The 14,746-nt window shown below is 43.0% G+C and overlaps 1 protein-coding gene across 1 annotated transcript in view; it reads left to right on the top strand.

Annotated features, from left to right (window-relative positions):
• Positions 1-1,054: 1,054 nt before the first annotated feature.
• Positions 1,055-14,746, top strand: part of stau2 (staufen double-stranded RNA binding protein 2) — an 80,559-nt gene continuing 66,867 nt past the window's right edge. The window contains exons 1-5 of the mRNA XM_061093901.1: positions 1,055-1,095; positions 2,870-3,077; positions 3,893-4,023; positions 4,406-4,565; positions 5,732-5,867. Coding sequence (XP_060949884.1) covers positions 2,879-3,077; positions 3,893-4,023; positions 4,406-4,565; positions 5,732-5,867 — 626 coding nt within the window. The 5' untranslated portion in view covers positions 1,055-1,095; positions 2,870-2,878. The remainder of the gene's footprint in view (positions 1,096-2,869; positions 3,078-3,892; positions 4,024-4,405; positions 4,566-5,731; positions 5,868-14,746) is intronic.

Here is a 14,746-nt window from a genome sequence, read left to right as displayed (position 1 = left end):
AGGATCTATGATTCACAGTCATACTTTTTGACTAACAGTTGCCTTGTCAGAAGTATTGTAACATATGTATTTGTTTTGGCTCCATCCAGCTGTGAAACCCCAGACTATTCTCTCCACTTATTTGACCCATCATGATAAATGTGTTCCATTGTTTAGTTCCAGACATTTTGTTTTAAAGCAGGAAAATCACAGATGTTTCCAAAAGCATGATACTTTTACACTTTATCTGGCTCAGTTGTCCCAGGAGGACATGACACAACAGCTCAACCCTGAAAGTGAAGCCCCTGAATGGAAAACCGCCACAATTCAGTTCATTTACAGTTCATATTTACACCTTTAACTAATGTGAAATGTCTCAATGTCTGCTGTGAAAAAGGCCTGTGGTATTTCACCTCATTGAATCAAGACAGAAAACCACAAACAGCAGGTCGACGAGATGACCACCTGCCCTGCCAGAGTGCCATTGAGCAAAGGAGTGAACTGCAGTAGCTTGGACTGCAGGTGTTTGTGTGTTTGTGTTTTCTTCGACCAAAACAATCCAGATTTTAGATGATTAACTTTACTATGAAGCTCACTTAACGAAGAGTCCTCCTGAGACAGAAAATAGCCTAATAAAACATTTAAAAAAAACCTTAGAGGCCTATGTCAAGTTTGTATTATGCTTATTCTTGTAAAATGCACAACATAAAACAATTTCATGTGTTTATTTAGGTGTGAGCTCAATGCAATTTGCAGGAAAACCAGTGGGAAAAGGTTCTTTTCGCTTCTGAATCAAAGTTACACCGAGCACTGAGGAAGCACACCGGGAATGAACCACTCGTGGCGCCGCGGGGGTGGACGAGCCACTCGACACTAACCTCAAACTCCACTGGCTGCAAGTTGGCGCCTCACAAGCAAACAAATCAAAATCAATCAAACAGAAAATAAGGAAGTTAATAAACCAGCTGCTAAACCGAACCACCTTCTTTACTTCCGACGAGACACGTTTCCATCGGTTCACCCGGAGAAATGAAGTGGTCCGTCCCCTCCTCTATCCAGTTCTCTTTAGTGTTTGCCAATGTCGGAGGTGTAACTGGGGTCTGGCTCTGGACAAAGGTAACAAACACACTCTCCTATTTGTCCCCGTGTTGTCAGACAGTCTCCGGACTACTCGCCAGGCTGTTGCCCGTCCGTGTGTGCTGCTCCCCGGGCTCGAATCCCCCCCCGGACCGGGGCGGAGGATGGGGCGGCCGGGAGATGCTAGCAAGAGGGGGGGGGGCGCTCGGCCGATCAGCCATGATGAGCTTCAACCGGCTAAACTAGCGCGACCGGAGGCGGCTCGGCGGCGTGTGCTCCCCGGGGGGAGGGACACCGGCACTTCCGTGACAGCGGGCGGATACGGGGAGTCGGGCGCTGCGGGTTTCAGGCGCTGACATGTGCGGGAAATTTGTGTTTTTCCTCCGTGGCGGCGTTAGCTTCCGGCTAAAGCTGGAGCCAGTCGGGGGGAGCCGTGGTGGAGGTTCAGGGGTCGCACACCGGCTCTGTCAGCCCCAGCCACACAGCACCTCCACGGCCAAGTCCCTGTGCAACACCACCACCATGCACGGAGGCTGCTGTGTGGATGTTGTATTCATAAGTGTGTGTGTTGTTATTGTTGTGTGAGAGCGACATACAGAGTGGTACCCCCCGATAACCTCAGGGCCAGGCCAGGTGCACCCTATCAATCACACTGCACGCAATTGATCAATGAAGGGGTCACGTGTCACAGTGTAGTAAAAGTGCATGTTTTCGTGCACATGCATTTGCTGTGTTGTGTATACTGCTCCAGCCCCCTGGTCCTCAGCTGTAAACAGTGTCAACAACTCCTGTCCCCCTGCTGGAAGCCCGGTCACCTTTGACCCCTGTGGGATCTGACCCCTTCTCTTCACTTCATGCAGCAGCTAAAGGATCTTTTTTTTTTTGGCATATTCACGTTCATGATCTGGCAGGTCCTCCCAGGCTGACATGGTGGTTCATGTTGTTATCCAGCACCTGAAGGGGGCCCATGCTCATAGCTGCTGTTTTCATAGCTCCACACACCAGGAGTCTGTGTCTCAGTCTGACCCTCTGCACCAGCCTCCACGGGGAGAGGACAACTATTCCCCCTCATTTCCCCCCCTCCACCAACTTCCCCCATATTGATGTGAACCAAGAGTGAGTCCATCTTGGCGAGATGTTGCGGTGCAGTTTGTGCCTTCCTTTCATTTAGTTTATAACATGAACATTGAACATATTCACTTTGTGTCATGTTTCGTTGATGAAAAGCACATGGCGGCTGCAGGCTGGGAGCTGTTTGTGATTTAATTCATGAAAATACTGCACGCATCCATAAAAAGATAATGAAGTTAACGTGTGTTTTGCTGACTTCAACCAGAGTGTTCACCTTCACCTGTCTAATCGATGGACGCCCACTCTCTAAAGTCTCTAATACAACGTCACCAAACGCCTGTTGTCTTGTTCAGGCTGCTATCACAGGATTCCGCGATTTTTCCGGGGAGCTTAGCAGCAGTAACATGAGCAAAGCTCCTTCAAATAAAGGTTCATTGTCTGGGTGTATTAGCTGCCAGTGGATCAGAATGTGAGATAGGCCTTTGCTGCTCAGTTTGAAGTATGCTCTCCCGGCCTTGCCTCAGAAACCTGTCTAAGTAGAGTGAACAGCTCTGGACTGAGCTGAAACTAATGTGTATTTGCATGAATGAAGTCTAAGGCAAATAATCATTTAGCCAATCTTTTTCATCAATAATAACTCAGATGTGTCCCAGCAGTAATATATCTGAGGGATATGATAACACTTTGCAATGATCGATCGGTTTTAAATGAACTCAAAAGTTAACTGATTGTCTGGTTTCAGGAATAGAGCATGGCTCAAGTGAAAGTACAGACCTCAGCACCCCTGGCTGGTCCTGGCCTCTCCCCCGGAGTTCCCCCGACGGCCATGGCCAGCCCAGGATCCCTGGGTCTGCAGCCCTCCGTCAACGGCACAGGCCCGGCCCCCACACCCGCCTGCCCTGCTCCTGCAGTCGGATATGGGGACGCCCCTGTGTCTATCACACCGCCAGGTACACTGACCATTTCACTGTAAAGTTTTGCTTTCAGGAGACGTACATTTTTTGCAATATATGTGTGGTTTTAATCATCATTCACTATAATTAGCTATTGCAATGTCCAACATTTTATGAACTTCTTACTTTTCATCTCGTCTCCTATTTTGAATTTGCCACATACAATGCAAAATAGGTTTTAATACAGCATTAGCAGAATTGAACAATTTAACAAAAAAAACAATCAGATATTGCAGTAATAATAATTGTATAACGAGGTAATTCTGATTTTGATTCAAGCCATAAAGGAAACATTGTATCAGAATGAGTGTCAGTAGCTTCATTCACAAACAGAATGGAAAGAAATGTGACTGTTTACTCCATTGCACATTGTAAAATGTTGTTGCATTGATCACATCACTGAATGTAGAACTTTCCTATTATGTTCTGAACCCGATCTTTAGTGCTGCTTGTGTCCCAGCCCTTGGCACATTTATAAAAAGTGATAATATATCAATGAATGAAGTTGACTGCATTGTAAGCCCTAGTCTTGAATGGCATTCACTACCCTGTTGGAAACTCTTGTATTCAGTCAGATAAGAACACAGTTGAACCCCAGTTCGTTTGTTAAGGAGGATAAATACCTTGAGCATATATTTATGTTTCTACTACAAATATTTTACAGTGCTGGAATAAACTATGTATGTTTGGCACTCAAATGATAACGTAAATTATATACATAGGCCTACATAGTAAAAAGTGTGCAGGTCTATTTCTGGATTCTATAACGATGTAGGTCACTATATCATGTATTCTGCTGTGCTCTTCTTTAGGCTCGCCCCAGGAGAACATGGCAAACCCTAAAGAGAAAACTCCAATGTGTTTGGTGAATGAGTTAGCCCGTTTCAATAGGATCCAACCACAGTACAAGCTCCTCAATGAGAGAGGCCCTGCACACGCTAAGGTGAGTAATTATGATCCCACAGTCGTCTACATTTGTCTGGAAATGCTCAAGAGCTTCTTTTTAAAAGCCCGGAAAACATGCTAATTTCTGTATAGAAAATTATAACCAGCAAATAACAGGCATATTTAAAAGGCGCATTTTATAAATTTTTTATAAAAAAAAATTACCATGTCATATCTGTCTTTGCTTTGTACACAAAGTGCTAAATGTGCCAAGTATGTGATGGAGTATGTGCTTCAGATTTTTGAGTACTGTAAATGAAAATTGGTCATGCAGCTGAACCCATCCAGCTCCTGCCATATGGGCTCCCGACGAGGTGCCAGTAAACATGTCATTGCTGCCGGGTAATGTCTCTCTCTCTCTCTGGGTGTCACTGTTCCAGATCTTCACAGTGCAGCTGACTCTGGGGGAGCAGGTGTGGGAAGCGGAGGGCACCAGCATTAAAAAGGCTCAACACTCCACAGCCGCCAAAGCCCTGGACGAGAGTGTCCTCCCCAGGCCTGCGCCCCGCTCCCCTAAAGTGGACATCAACAGTAACCCAGGTATTGACACCACAAGTCCAAGTTTGTTTTGAACAAAAAAACTTGTGTGATCACCTTTACACTCACTTGTTTCTCATGTGATCGACCTGGAATAAATATTGTAGTTTCTTAAATATGGCAGAGTCTACCCGAAATATATCTGCATAATAATTTAACACTCTGTCATTAGTGTTACTCTCAAAGCGGATACGGTTTTTATTCACTATCAAAATATTTCAAGTTAAATGTGACAATTCAGGCTACCTCTAATTTGTGTAAATAAAATGTAGTTTTACTCACTTGATGGCTGAATGCAGTTTACCTGCTTCTAGTTCACCGACATTTTGTCATCTCATCACTGCTTCACAAAACAACAGGGTCATCGAGTTATGTGCACATCCGAATATAAAAGTGGATCTTAAATTTAATTTTAACTATAGTTAATTTGTTCATGGAGCTTGATGTGGTTTTAAATATTCCACATCACACAAGAGGGATATGAGAACGACTCAAAAGTCACTTCATTGAGTTAAGTTTTGCTCTGCGACACTTTTTCACACCATTTTTTCTGGTGCAGGTGTGATTTTAACATTAGGTTCTAATTGTTCTTGTAAAACCTTTCTGTCTCAATTATTAATGGACAGATTCAGTAGATTTCCACTCTCAGTTTGACTTCGAGGCACAGCTCTCATCCCTTTGGATGTAATTAAATAATCCATGTTCAGAACTAAGCCAGTGCCAACCCTCATAATAAAGCCTAAGTACTGACTTATGTTTTATCTTTGGCCAATTTAATATCACTCGACTTGTCTTATCTCCTCTGCCCTCTGTGGCCCTGGATGCAGTGAACGACATCACAGCGATACTTCTTAATAGGATAAAGAAAGTCCTGTGATAGGCTGTGCATCATTTGGAAGTAGCAGTGCATGCATCATAGAAAATCAGTTGGGTAGAACTTTTGTACAGTTTATAGACATAATACAGACTTCCTCAAATTTTCAGTTAAATGTTATCGTCTGTATTGTTAAACTACTTAAGTCAATTGGGGCTGCTGTGTCATAACAGTTATGTTGTGCTGAAATCACAAGCTCTATTGGCGGATGGAATTGTTTTATATATATCTTATTATTGTTATTACTATTTCAATCTTCCTTGTCTAATTTTGTCTTTCCCTCTTTCTCATACAGGCAGTATAACACCCACAGTGGAGCTGAACGGTCTGGCCATGAAGAGAGGAGAGCCAGCTATATATAGGCCTTTGGATCCTAAGCCCATGCCCAACTACAGAGCAAACTACAACTTCAGAGGGATGTTCAACCAAAGGTGGGTCCTCGAAACCGAACTCGGCCAGAACTGACAGAACCTGACCTTTCTAAACATTGAAACCAAGTGATGATGGCCTGGATTTATTTGTGATGCCCTCAAACAGTATTGTTTCTTTAATCCCACTGGCTCATCTGTGTGTCAGATGCAGTCCTCCGCTACACATGTTTTCTGGTGGATGTGGTGCCCTCATTGGTTCCAGTAGCTCTTAGTCTCTGTCAACATTCGTTCTTTCCACAGAGGCGAAATCAATGATCCCCTCTTCCTCAGTTAAATTACGTTATTTTGGGCATTGCGTAGGGTTGCCTGCCTTGAAAACAATGGAGTCAAAGACAGGATGGGCAGAATAGGTCTCTGGTTCGTCTCTGGTTCGACTCCACGGAGAAACAACAAAAAGACGAACCTGGATTGATCTTTCCAACAATCCAAGAGGATTCACCCTACCCTGTCTAGTGCCCCTGAGCAAGGCACCTTACTCCTCCAACATCTGCTTCCCGGGCGCCGTACATTTCTGCTCACTGCTCTGTGTGTCCTGCATCAGATGGGTTAAAAGCAGAGGTTAAATTTCCCTCCTTCCATGAGTGTGCTTGTGCATGTCTGTGCATGTGTTTGGGAAAAATAAATGTATCTTAATTAACAGCAAACTACAAAGTGTAAAGTACACTGAGGAAGAGCAAACAATGCAACAATCTTTCCTCTGTTTTTTAGGAGAGACATCAATATTTTGTCTGTTGTGTTTGTACTTCAGCTTTGCATTTTTATGATGTGTGCTTACTGTGTAATCATTTTAAACACATACCAGTTTACAGAGGTTGAGCTGTGTGTTCCTGAGCAGATGACAAAAGGACTTGTTCATCCAGGTTATTTTGATAGACATGAAGTCTTTTCGGGAGTCAGTGGAACTCCCACCAGGTGGCAGTGTTTCCTCATTTAAGAAAAAGACAGCACTGCTTTTATAAGGTGATGGAGCACCCATTTTGTGATGTAAGTTAGGAATGTGGTGAATTTGTGCTGGTTTTTTAACATATAAACCTCTGCCGTGTAATTTACAATATTTGGATTCAGAGTTTCCACTGTAAAACACGGAAACATAACAGGGAAGCGAATGTCTGTTTTGCTTTCTTACATAAACTTTAGGCCCCTTAAATTCCTATCGTAAGTAATTCGGATGCCGAAGGTTTCAGGATTTAATTTTGCAATGTGGACACTTTGCCAGATAATGTCCGTGATGCAGTTGCAGTGTTGGGTAACGGAGTCTATTCAGCAGACAGTCAAGCATCTGGCACACATCTTCCACTATTTGATCCATGCAGGAACAAACAGGGGGTGAAAGACAAACGTCTGTGGGCCAGAGAAGAGAATGTGTTTCCCAGCAAGTCTGTCAATGTCATATGTCCCAGTGATGAGTTTCTAAAAGACAGGCAGTATCTTTTCCTCATGGTCCGTTTTGTTTTCTTTTGCCACTTTGTAGGCATCAGAGTGTTAGTGGAGGGGGCTGGGGGGGACGACTAAAATACTTAAGAGTGTATCTCATCCCAAGGTCACTTATGTTTTCACGGGGTCTCCTTGTTTCAGTTTAGTCGAGCCCAGGATTAATGAAAGCGAGACCTTCTGAATATGAATTCCCTTCATCAGATGACAGAATATGTGCTGGAGTGACGGACCATATCCACAATCAGTCACCTTAATGATGCTGCAGGGAAGCGAAGGTTTCCATATGCCCATGTCCTTCGTGATCATTCATGATCCGGAGTCATGTTGATGGAAAATCTCACCATTAAAAGGGCAACCTGGCTCTGATCCATCAGCACTCTAATCACCACCTAGACCAGTATTGATTAAATCAGAAAGTGCCCTGATGAGGAAATATAGCGATAATATGAAACGTGAATTTATCAGCGTCTAAATGAATCTTATTAATGGCGAAGGGCCTGAGCATAATTCTTTTCCATCCAAGTCTACGTCTAATTCATTAGTTATCGTGCATTCACATCCATGCCATTGTTCATCCTCAAATATGGACTCGGAATGATTTCAGCTGATTCAATTACTGAAATGACGTGAATCATTAGAAGGGAATCCAGCCCAAATGATTCACAAATAGAGTCATTTAATCAGGGAAATATTTGTGCTATCAAGAAATGTGGTTACATCAATGTTCGCCTCATGGACAATCCCCGCTCGTTGTGTGTTATCATTGGAGCACCTGATTCCAATGAGTCACACTGGGCTCCTCCAGCGTAGACGTCCACGGCGCTCCCAGCTCTCCTCCTGCTGCTCTGCTCCCGGGGGAGCGGGGGTGCCGGCGTCCCGCATTGTGTCAGAGTGGGAATTTGGATAAGACTTTGCACATAGTTAGAGCAAAGCAGAGCAGTCAGAAGCCACCCACCTTCTCCCCACCTTCATTTGGTTATGACGGAAACGCTATGTCAGTTGGAAGGACAGTAGGCTCAAGGACTGGGGGGGTGCTTTGCTTTGTGACATTTCCTCCTGGGATGGTGGAGAGATACTGAGCAGGCCTGTGCTGCTTTCCCCGGAGAAAAGTGAAGGGAAGACAGGGTCACCGGTGCTGCAGTGGATTCACAGCATATCAATGGTTTGGAATTTTCCACGTGAAAACAGACTGAATATTGTAGCTGATCGGTGTAAAATGACACTTAACAGTGAAGAAAATGACTGTAACTGTAAGTTGTTGCTCTTAATGACAAACCTCTTATTGCTCTTTTTTCCTGATGAATTGGCCCGCGCCTTAACTATTATTTCACTGTCACTGATCTTATCGACAAGCCAAGCACGAAATAGTTTTAAAAACAAATGGCCTGTGTAGTGCTGAAGAGACAATTATTTCCTTTATGAGTTGGTGGTGCTGCTGGTTAGGTTTGTTTGACTGTCGCGGAGTATTCAGTATTCAGTATTTACTGCAGATTTTATAGAACAGAATCTGGTAATAAATCAGATATTAGCGGATATAGGGCTTCAAATAGTAATAAACAAAGATCCAATGATAAAATCATGTCTTGATCTGTAGTTGATGAGTAATTGGTTATTTATTGATGCATTATGAGCAACTTATTTGCAATTTCTCCCCATGTTTCTCGGCTCTGCCTGTTTCCAGGAGCATATTATGAAGTGACCTTGTTCCAAAAGAGCTACTTTGCACCCCCAGTGTTTTATTGTAGCAGGAAATGAAATGACTCTTGGATGCACATTGATATGAAATGTCTGTTCAAAAGACAAAAAAAATAATTCGAGGTTGGATCCCTGTTGGGTCCAAATGGATTTAGTGTAACATATTAATCCTAATCCTCCTTTGAAAGGCGTATGTTCCAAAGAAAAGCGACACAAGCCAAAACAATGAATTCTGACCATGAACACATTTCAATGGCATTAAATACCTGAGAGTTTGCTGAGCTCGGCTTTTGATTGAGGCACCTGAAGGGCTATTATAGATTATCGCTGTATTCTGGACTTGACTTACTGCTGCACGGCAGTGTCCTTGTAAAATCAATGAGAACCTTACGTGTGCCTTCATGACACTGGGCGCGTGCATGTGTGCGTGCGTGCGCATGCTTTTGTAAGAAACAAAGAGACGGCTGCGATAAAAGATGGTCATCCTTGAAAAATCAATAGCCTTCTCATGCCTGCAAGATTCTTTGAATAACATCAGCTAGGAAAACTGTGGCAGAGACACACACACACACACGCACACACACACACACACACATGCATATACACATACACACACAGGTGTACTTTGTCATCTACATCTCTAATTGAGCCAACCGCTGAAAAGGCAAATCTGCCCATGAGCGCTTTTCTATATTCGACATTTCCTCTCATCTCCTCATATGTGGAGGTATCGGATATCCTCTGAGGTCCTCTTCACACACACATCTCCTCTTTTTTTTCCCCCTCCCTGTCTCCCACTCAACTTTATTATATGGGTTTTTTATATAGCTCGCTGGCCTGTTGGGCTTTACAAACTCATGCAGCTTAATCGGGACACTGTGTGCTCTTTGGTCCACTCAGGCATTCCACAGATATGGTTTCTCTTATCGGTCCCATCATCAGATGCTGCCCTAAAACAAAAGGGTCCTGCCAAAGCACACAAGGTAGAGACTTCAGAGGAATAACTTTTTATCACATTGCGCTTTTTTTTCTTCAACCCACCAAATATCTGCATACATCAGTGAGTCAGATGCATTCACTCAGATGGGACATCAGTTTCCTCGGGCGACTAGCCAGAACAAAGTATAATCTGTCCTAATTGTAGAAATGGGTGTAAACTCATAAAGCAGTGTTTTATAGAGGAGACCGGGGGTGGAGGAGTGGAATACAGGTCCAACATAAACAAATGCTCGGGATGATTTGTACTCAACAGACTCGATGACACACATAGTCTGGTCTCCCCTTTCATCTCCTCGCGTCTGAGTGGAGTTTCGAGTTTGTGTATCCCTGTCTGTCCTCCTCGCCTCTCTCACCTTGATGTATTGAATGTAAAAACGAACCTGAGACCAGTACGCACGAAGCGGGTTACATCAGTAGACCCGCCTTTTGTCGCGCCGCCTTTTCTGCGCCCTTGGCTCGGTGGGTGACTAAAGTGCGCTTCTTCACAAGAACTCACATCCGTATGTTTGTGCGAATACACACCACTTGTGCTTCACCTTACTTGTAGCTTTTCCCAGGAAATTGGAGCCTTCTCTTGCTGTACAGCTCAGAGTGATTTGTCTTACCTCCTGGGTAGCTCAGCAGCAAATGGCTGTCAAGAGGAAAGGTTTGTTGAGAGATTTCCTGGGTTTACAGACATCAGCACTGAATGATGTGAATCATTCATTCTGCATAAAAGCAGTCACCCATTTTCAGTCAGGTTTCGTCCAATTGTTTGTATGTTTCTGATATTTCCATCCCAATACCTTTTTATTTTGTTGAGGAGGACAGGTGTCCTTTTTGAGGAATAGACAGATTCTCATGTTTTTGGTACATTTTGGGCTCAGTCCACAATCACTCTCCTGTGCTTGGAACAGTCTCTGGAAGAAGTGATGAGGAATTGAGAAATACCAGAAATCTTTATACCACCGTTTCTTACTGGAGTTTGAATCAAACCAGCAGTAGACATACTGTAGGATTATCTTTAGGCTCACTCTGCCATGTTGCTGTTCGAGAACCTGTCATCTTGTGGTGTCAAAACAAAGCTGGTTCTGTTGAGTGATGCTGCAGCTCTTTGGTGGTCCTATACCAGCTGAGAGCTCATGAGGAAATACTGGAAACTGAGCAGTGAAGCTGTGTTTTACATCCTGTAATTGGTCCCATGTTGCTTTCTCAGCACAAGCAAACCACAGTGTAGCTGAAAGAATCATAGTGTAGAGGGTCTCACATCTGAGTGTGAACTGCATCGTACTCACCTGTTTGAATGAATGCCACTGAAGGAGTGAAGAGAAATTAACCATATTAGCTTTTGTAATAAAACAAATTAGGTACTCTGCCGGTTACATAATGAGGGATATTTATTACTCTACCCATGCATGCTGCTGAGGATTATTCAAACCCCTTTGCTGACACCCACTCGATCTGGAAGGCTCGTTGATGTTGCAATAATTTAATCATACTCATCAATGAAGAGAAAACATTAATCAGGCATTCAAATATAATCACATGTTGCCCTGGAGATGTTTCTGAGAAAAAAAATGATTTGCGTGTATGACAGCGTGCATAGCAACCAAGCCAGAACAACATAGCCATAATAATTTTTTTTATTTTGTAACAATATTGTTAATGAGGACAGAACGTCCGTCATTCTTCACAAGTCCTAACAGTTGGCACTGGAAGGTGGCCATGGTTAACACAACACAAATGTTAACAAACACAAATGTTTTGCACACATTGGCTGCGTCTTCTGTTGTGCTTAAAAATTCGGAGTTATTCACGCAAAGCCTGTTTTTAGTCAGACGATTAAAGAATAGGGGTTTTTGATTACTAACCGACGTGTCCCTTTTTACGTTGTAGGCCTTGAATCTTTTTCCCTGTAGCACGCCACCTGTCAGCCACAGGGCTGTAAATCTCACATGTTTGGAAACAGCACTTGATGGACCACTGTGACTCAGCAGTTAAGTGTGACAGGAGGGCCTGGGTAGGTTTACATGGAGCATGACTTCTCGTGAGTCAGTCGTGGAAGGAGGCCACCGACCACAAAGATTACAGAGCTCGCACAAAGACGGCTCTAATCTCAGGTTCCAAACTAAAACCACAACAAACATTGGAAACAATGAACGCTGTCACATTGGTCAGTTTAATTAAAGTTATGAAGTACCCACGTCACTTGTGAAACCTGTGTTTTATGCACTGTGTCTCTGAGCGGTTGGTAATAAAGAGCTGAGTAAAGGCACTGATATGAGGAGGGTGAGAGTAGACACCAGCTGTCTGCAGCACCTGAGACCCAGCAGTATATTACATTACACTGGAGGGAGCGAGAGAGGGAGTAAATAAACTGTCTCCATGTCAGAGTTAAATATTACACCTACAGAATGTGAACAAACGACATGATAGAATTTACACGAGGCTGATTTGCTGTGTGTTTGTGATAAACATTTTGACAAAGTTGAAATCAAAGCATCTCCAATACTGCCGGCAGCGATAGTTTGACTTCACATGGAGCATTTTAATTCTCCACCTTCACAGTGTACAGAGTCAGAGTTGCCTTGGGGGGGGACGTCTGATTGAGTAACGCTGGTTGGGACTTCTCTGATACTGCTGTGGGTCCTATGCACACAAACGCTCACACATTTTCTAATTATCACTTGAAAATCTGTTGCTGGAGGCTGTGTTTTCACCCCTGCCTGTTTGTTTGTTTGATTGTGAGAAGTAATTTACTCGATTAGCGTGCAACTCAGTGGAAGGGTGTGGTTTGGGTCGGGGGAAGAACCCGTTACATTTTGGTGCAGATTCAAGTAATAGGGCTGTTGCATTAATTCACTATTTGTAACATAGCGTTCTATAACATTTAGAAAATTTATCGATCTTGATAAAAATCCAGCATTGGATTAGGGGACTGATATTTATGAGTGTGTGTAATTTGGATCTCCCTTCGCATGAATTTATATGTGGTTTCACAAGTGGACTCACGGGACGGTGGGGAGGTGCTCTACTGATTGCCATTTGTGTTGTAAATAGTTTTAAAGCACAATTGACCCAACGCCAAACCCTTTACTAAAAGTATATTTTTTTGTTTAGTTTATAAATAAACATAAATGTATAGTTCAAAGGAAACATTTAGTTCTCAGCAGCCTTACAACAAAACTAAATAAATCACATTCCCTTGTGGCTCTGAGGGCTCAACACACTACAACTTCAAAAAGATACATGCAAATAGTTGAAAATAAAGAAAATGAAAGATGAAATATCAACGTTATGAAAACACATGTGGAAAGAAATGGTCCAAAGTGCCATGATTACATTTGTCATCTATCTTGAAACAGACGTGTGGGTTTCTGTGTCATGTACAAAGGCCAAGAACATATTGCTTAATGAGCAATTACAGCCAAAAGAATAATTTCATTTGCAAACCACTGCTTTAATGTCACACTTTAATCTGCTTCTTCTTAGTGGATAAGTGGTTTCTAGCCACAGACACTGTCAAAGGAATTACTTACACAACCCCCAACACTACGACAGTTGGTGTTTTTAAGCAGTAATTATTTGACTGGATGGATTGATTTCGAGCACGACTCTGCATTTTCGGCATTAGCTATTGCGTGAGGCAGAAGAGAAGGAGAGCAATCAATGATGGACACAGGGAATGAAGTATGGATGTTGGGAGGGAGAGAAAACAAGTAAAAGTCTGGCAGGGGATTGGAAGAAAGTGCAGCTGGTGGAGAAGTGAGTCGGTCCAAGTTTTTCTTTTTCGTCCAAATCTCTGTCACCTTGTTGCTCCCAGTACAGGGCTCCGTGTGTGTGTGTTTATGTCTGCGTAATTGTGGTTTAATGCACACAGCTATTTGTGTTTGCGTGTGTGGCCAGTAGATGTCTTGGTGGTCAAGTCCAGTGACGCTGGAAGACAAAGTGAGCCAGTACACTCCCTTATTCATGTCATGATTTGTCTGTGTTTTGTTAGCCCATTTTTTTTTTAACTTTCTGCTGCTTTTGTTGCAGAAGACATATGTTTCCAGCTCATATACAATAGAAACCCACAAGTGTTATTGCATATCTTTTAAACCATGAGCAGTCGCAAGGAGTGTAAAATGGTGTTTTGCCTTTTTTGGTCAGTCCATAATCAAAGTATGCAGATGTAAATGACACAGTTATCCATTTGAAACAGACAAATTTAGATTGAGAGAGGATTGCCTCTGCACTAGAACGTTTCATTTTGACTTAAGTTACTTGTAAAGGCCGAGTGATTTTTGGCTTTCAATTGTGAGATGAATGTAGTCAAATGTGTCATTCGGCAACCAAACACAGGCTGTGTCAAAAGTCTGAAAATTCGGAGATTTAGTGACAAAAGCCCAAAATGTGACTGTAGCCACGACCCACTTGATGAGGCCAAACAATCAGTGTACACCACTGTTAGGTCTGCATCATGCTTTCCCTAACATTTGTCCTTTGTTATCTGCTTTTCCGTGAAATGTTTGTTGTGCAACATTTTGTAATTATTTTCAAGAAATGGAGGAATGTGTCAAAAGAACCTGGCAGCCCGACCAAAAATGACGGCACCACCTCAAATACAATTTGGTCCATTATCACAGCATCAGTCCAAGTTTGTCCTTGAGTTACTGGGAAATATGTGCAAAGAAGAATATATCTGTCACCCTCCTCCAAGAACCCGTTTTATACAAAGAGCGCTGACACATGAGATGATCTACTTTTGCTGCTCTTTCAAATCACCAATG

Source organism: Limanda limanda, chromosome 20, assembly GCF_963576545.1.
Source record: "Limanda limanda chromosome 20, fLimLim1.1, whole genome shotgun sequence".
NCBI lineage: Eukaryota > Metazoa > Chordata > Actinopteri > Pleuronectiformes > Pleuronectidae > Limanda > Limanda limanda.
Note: the sequence above shows the minus strand (reverse complement) of the source record. Positions and strands in the feature narration are given on the sequence as shown.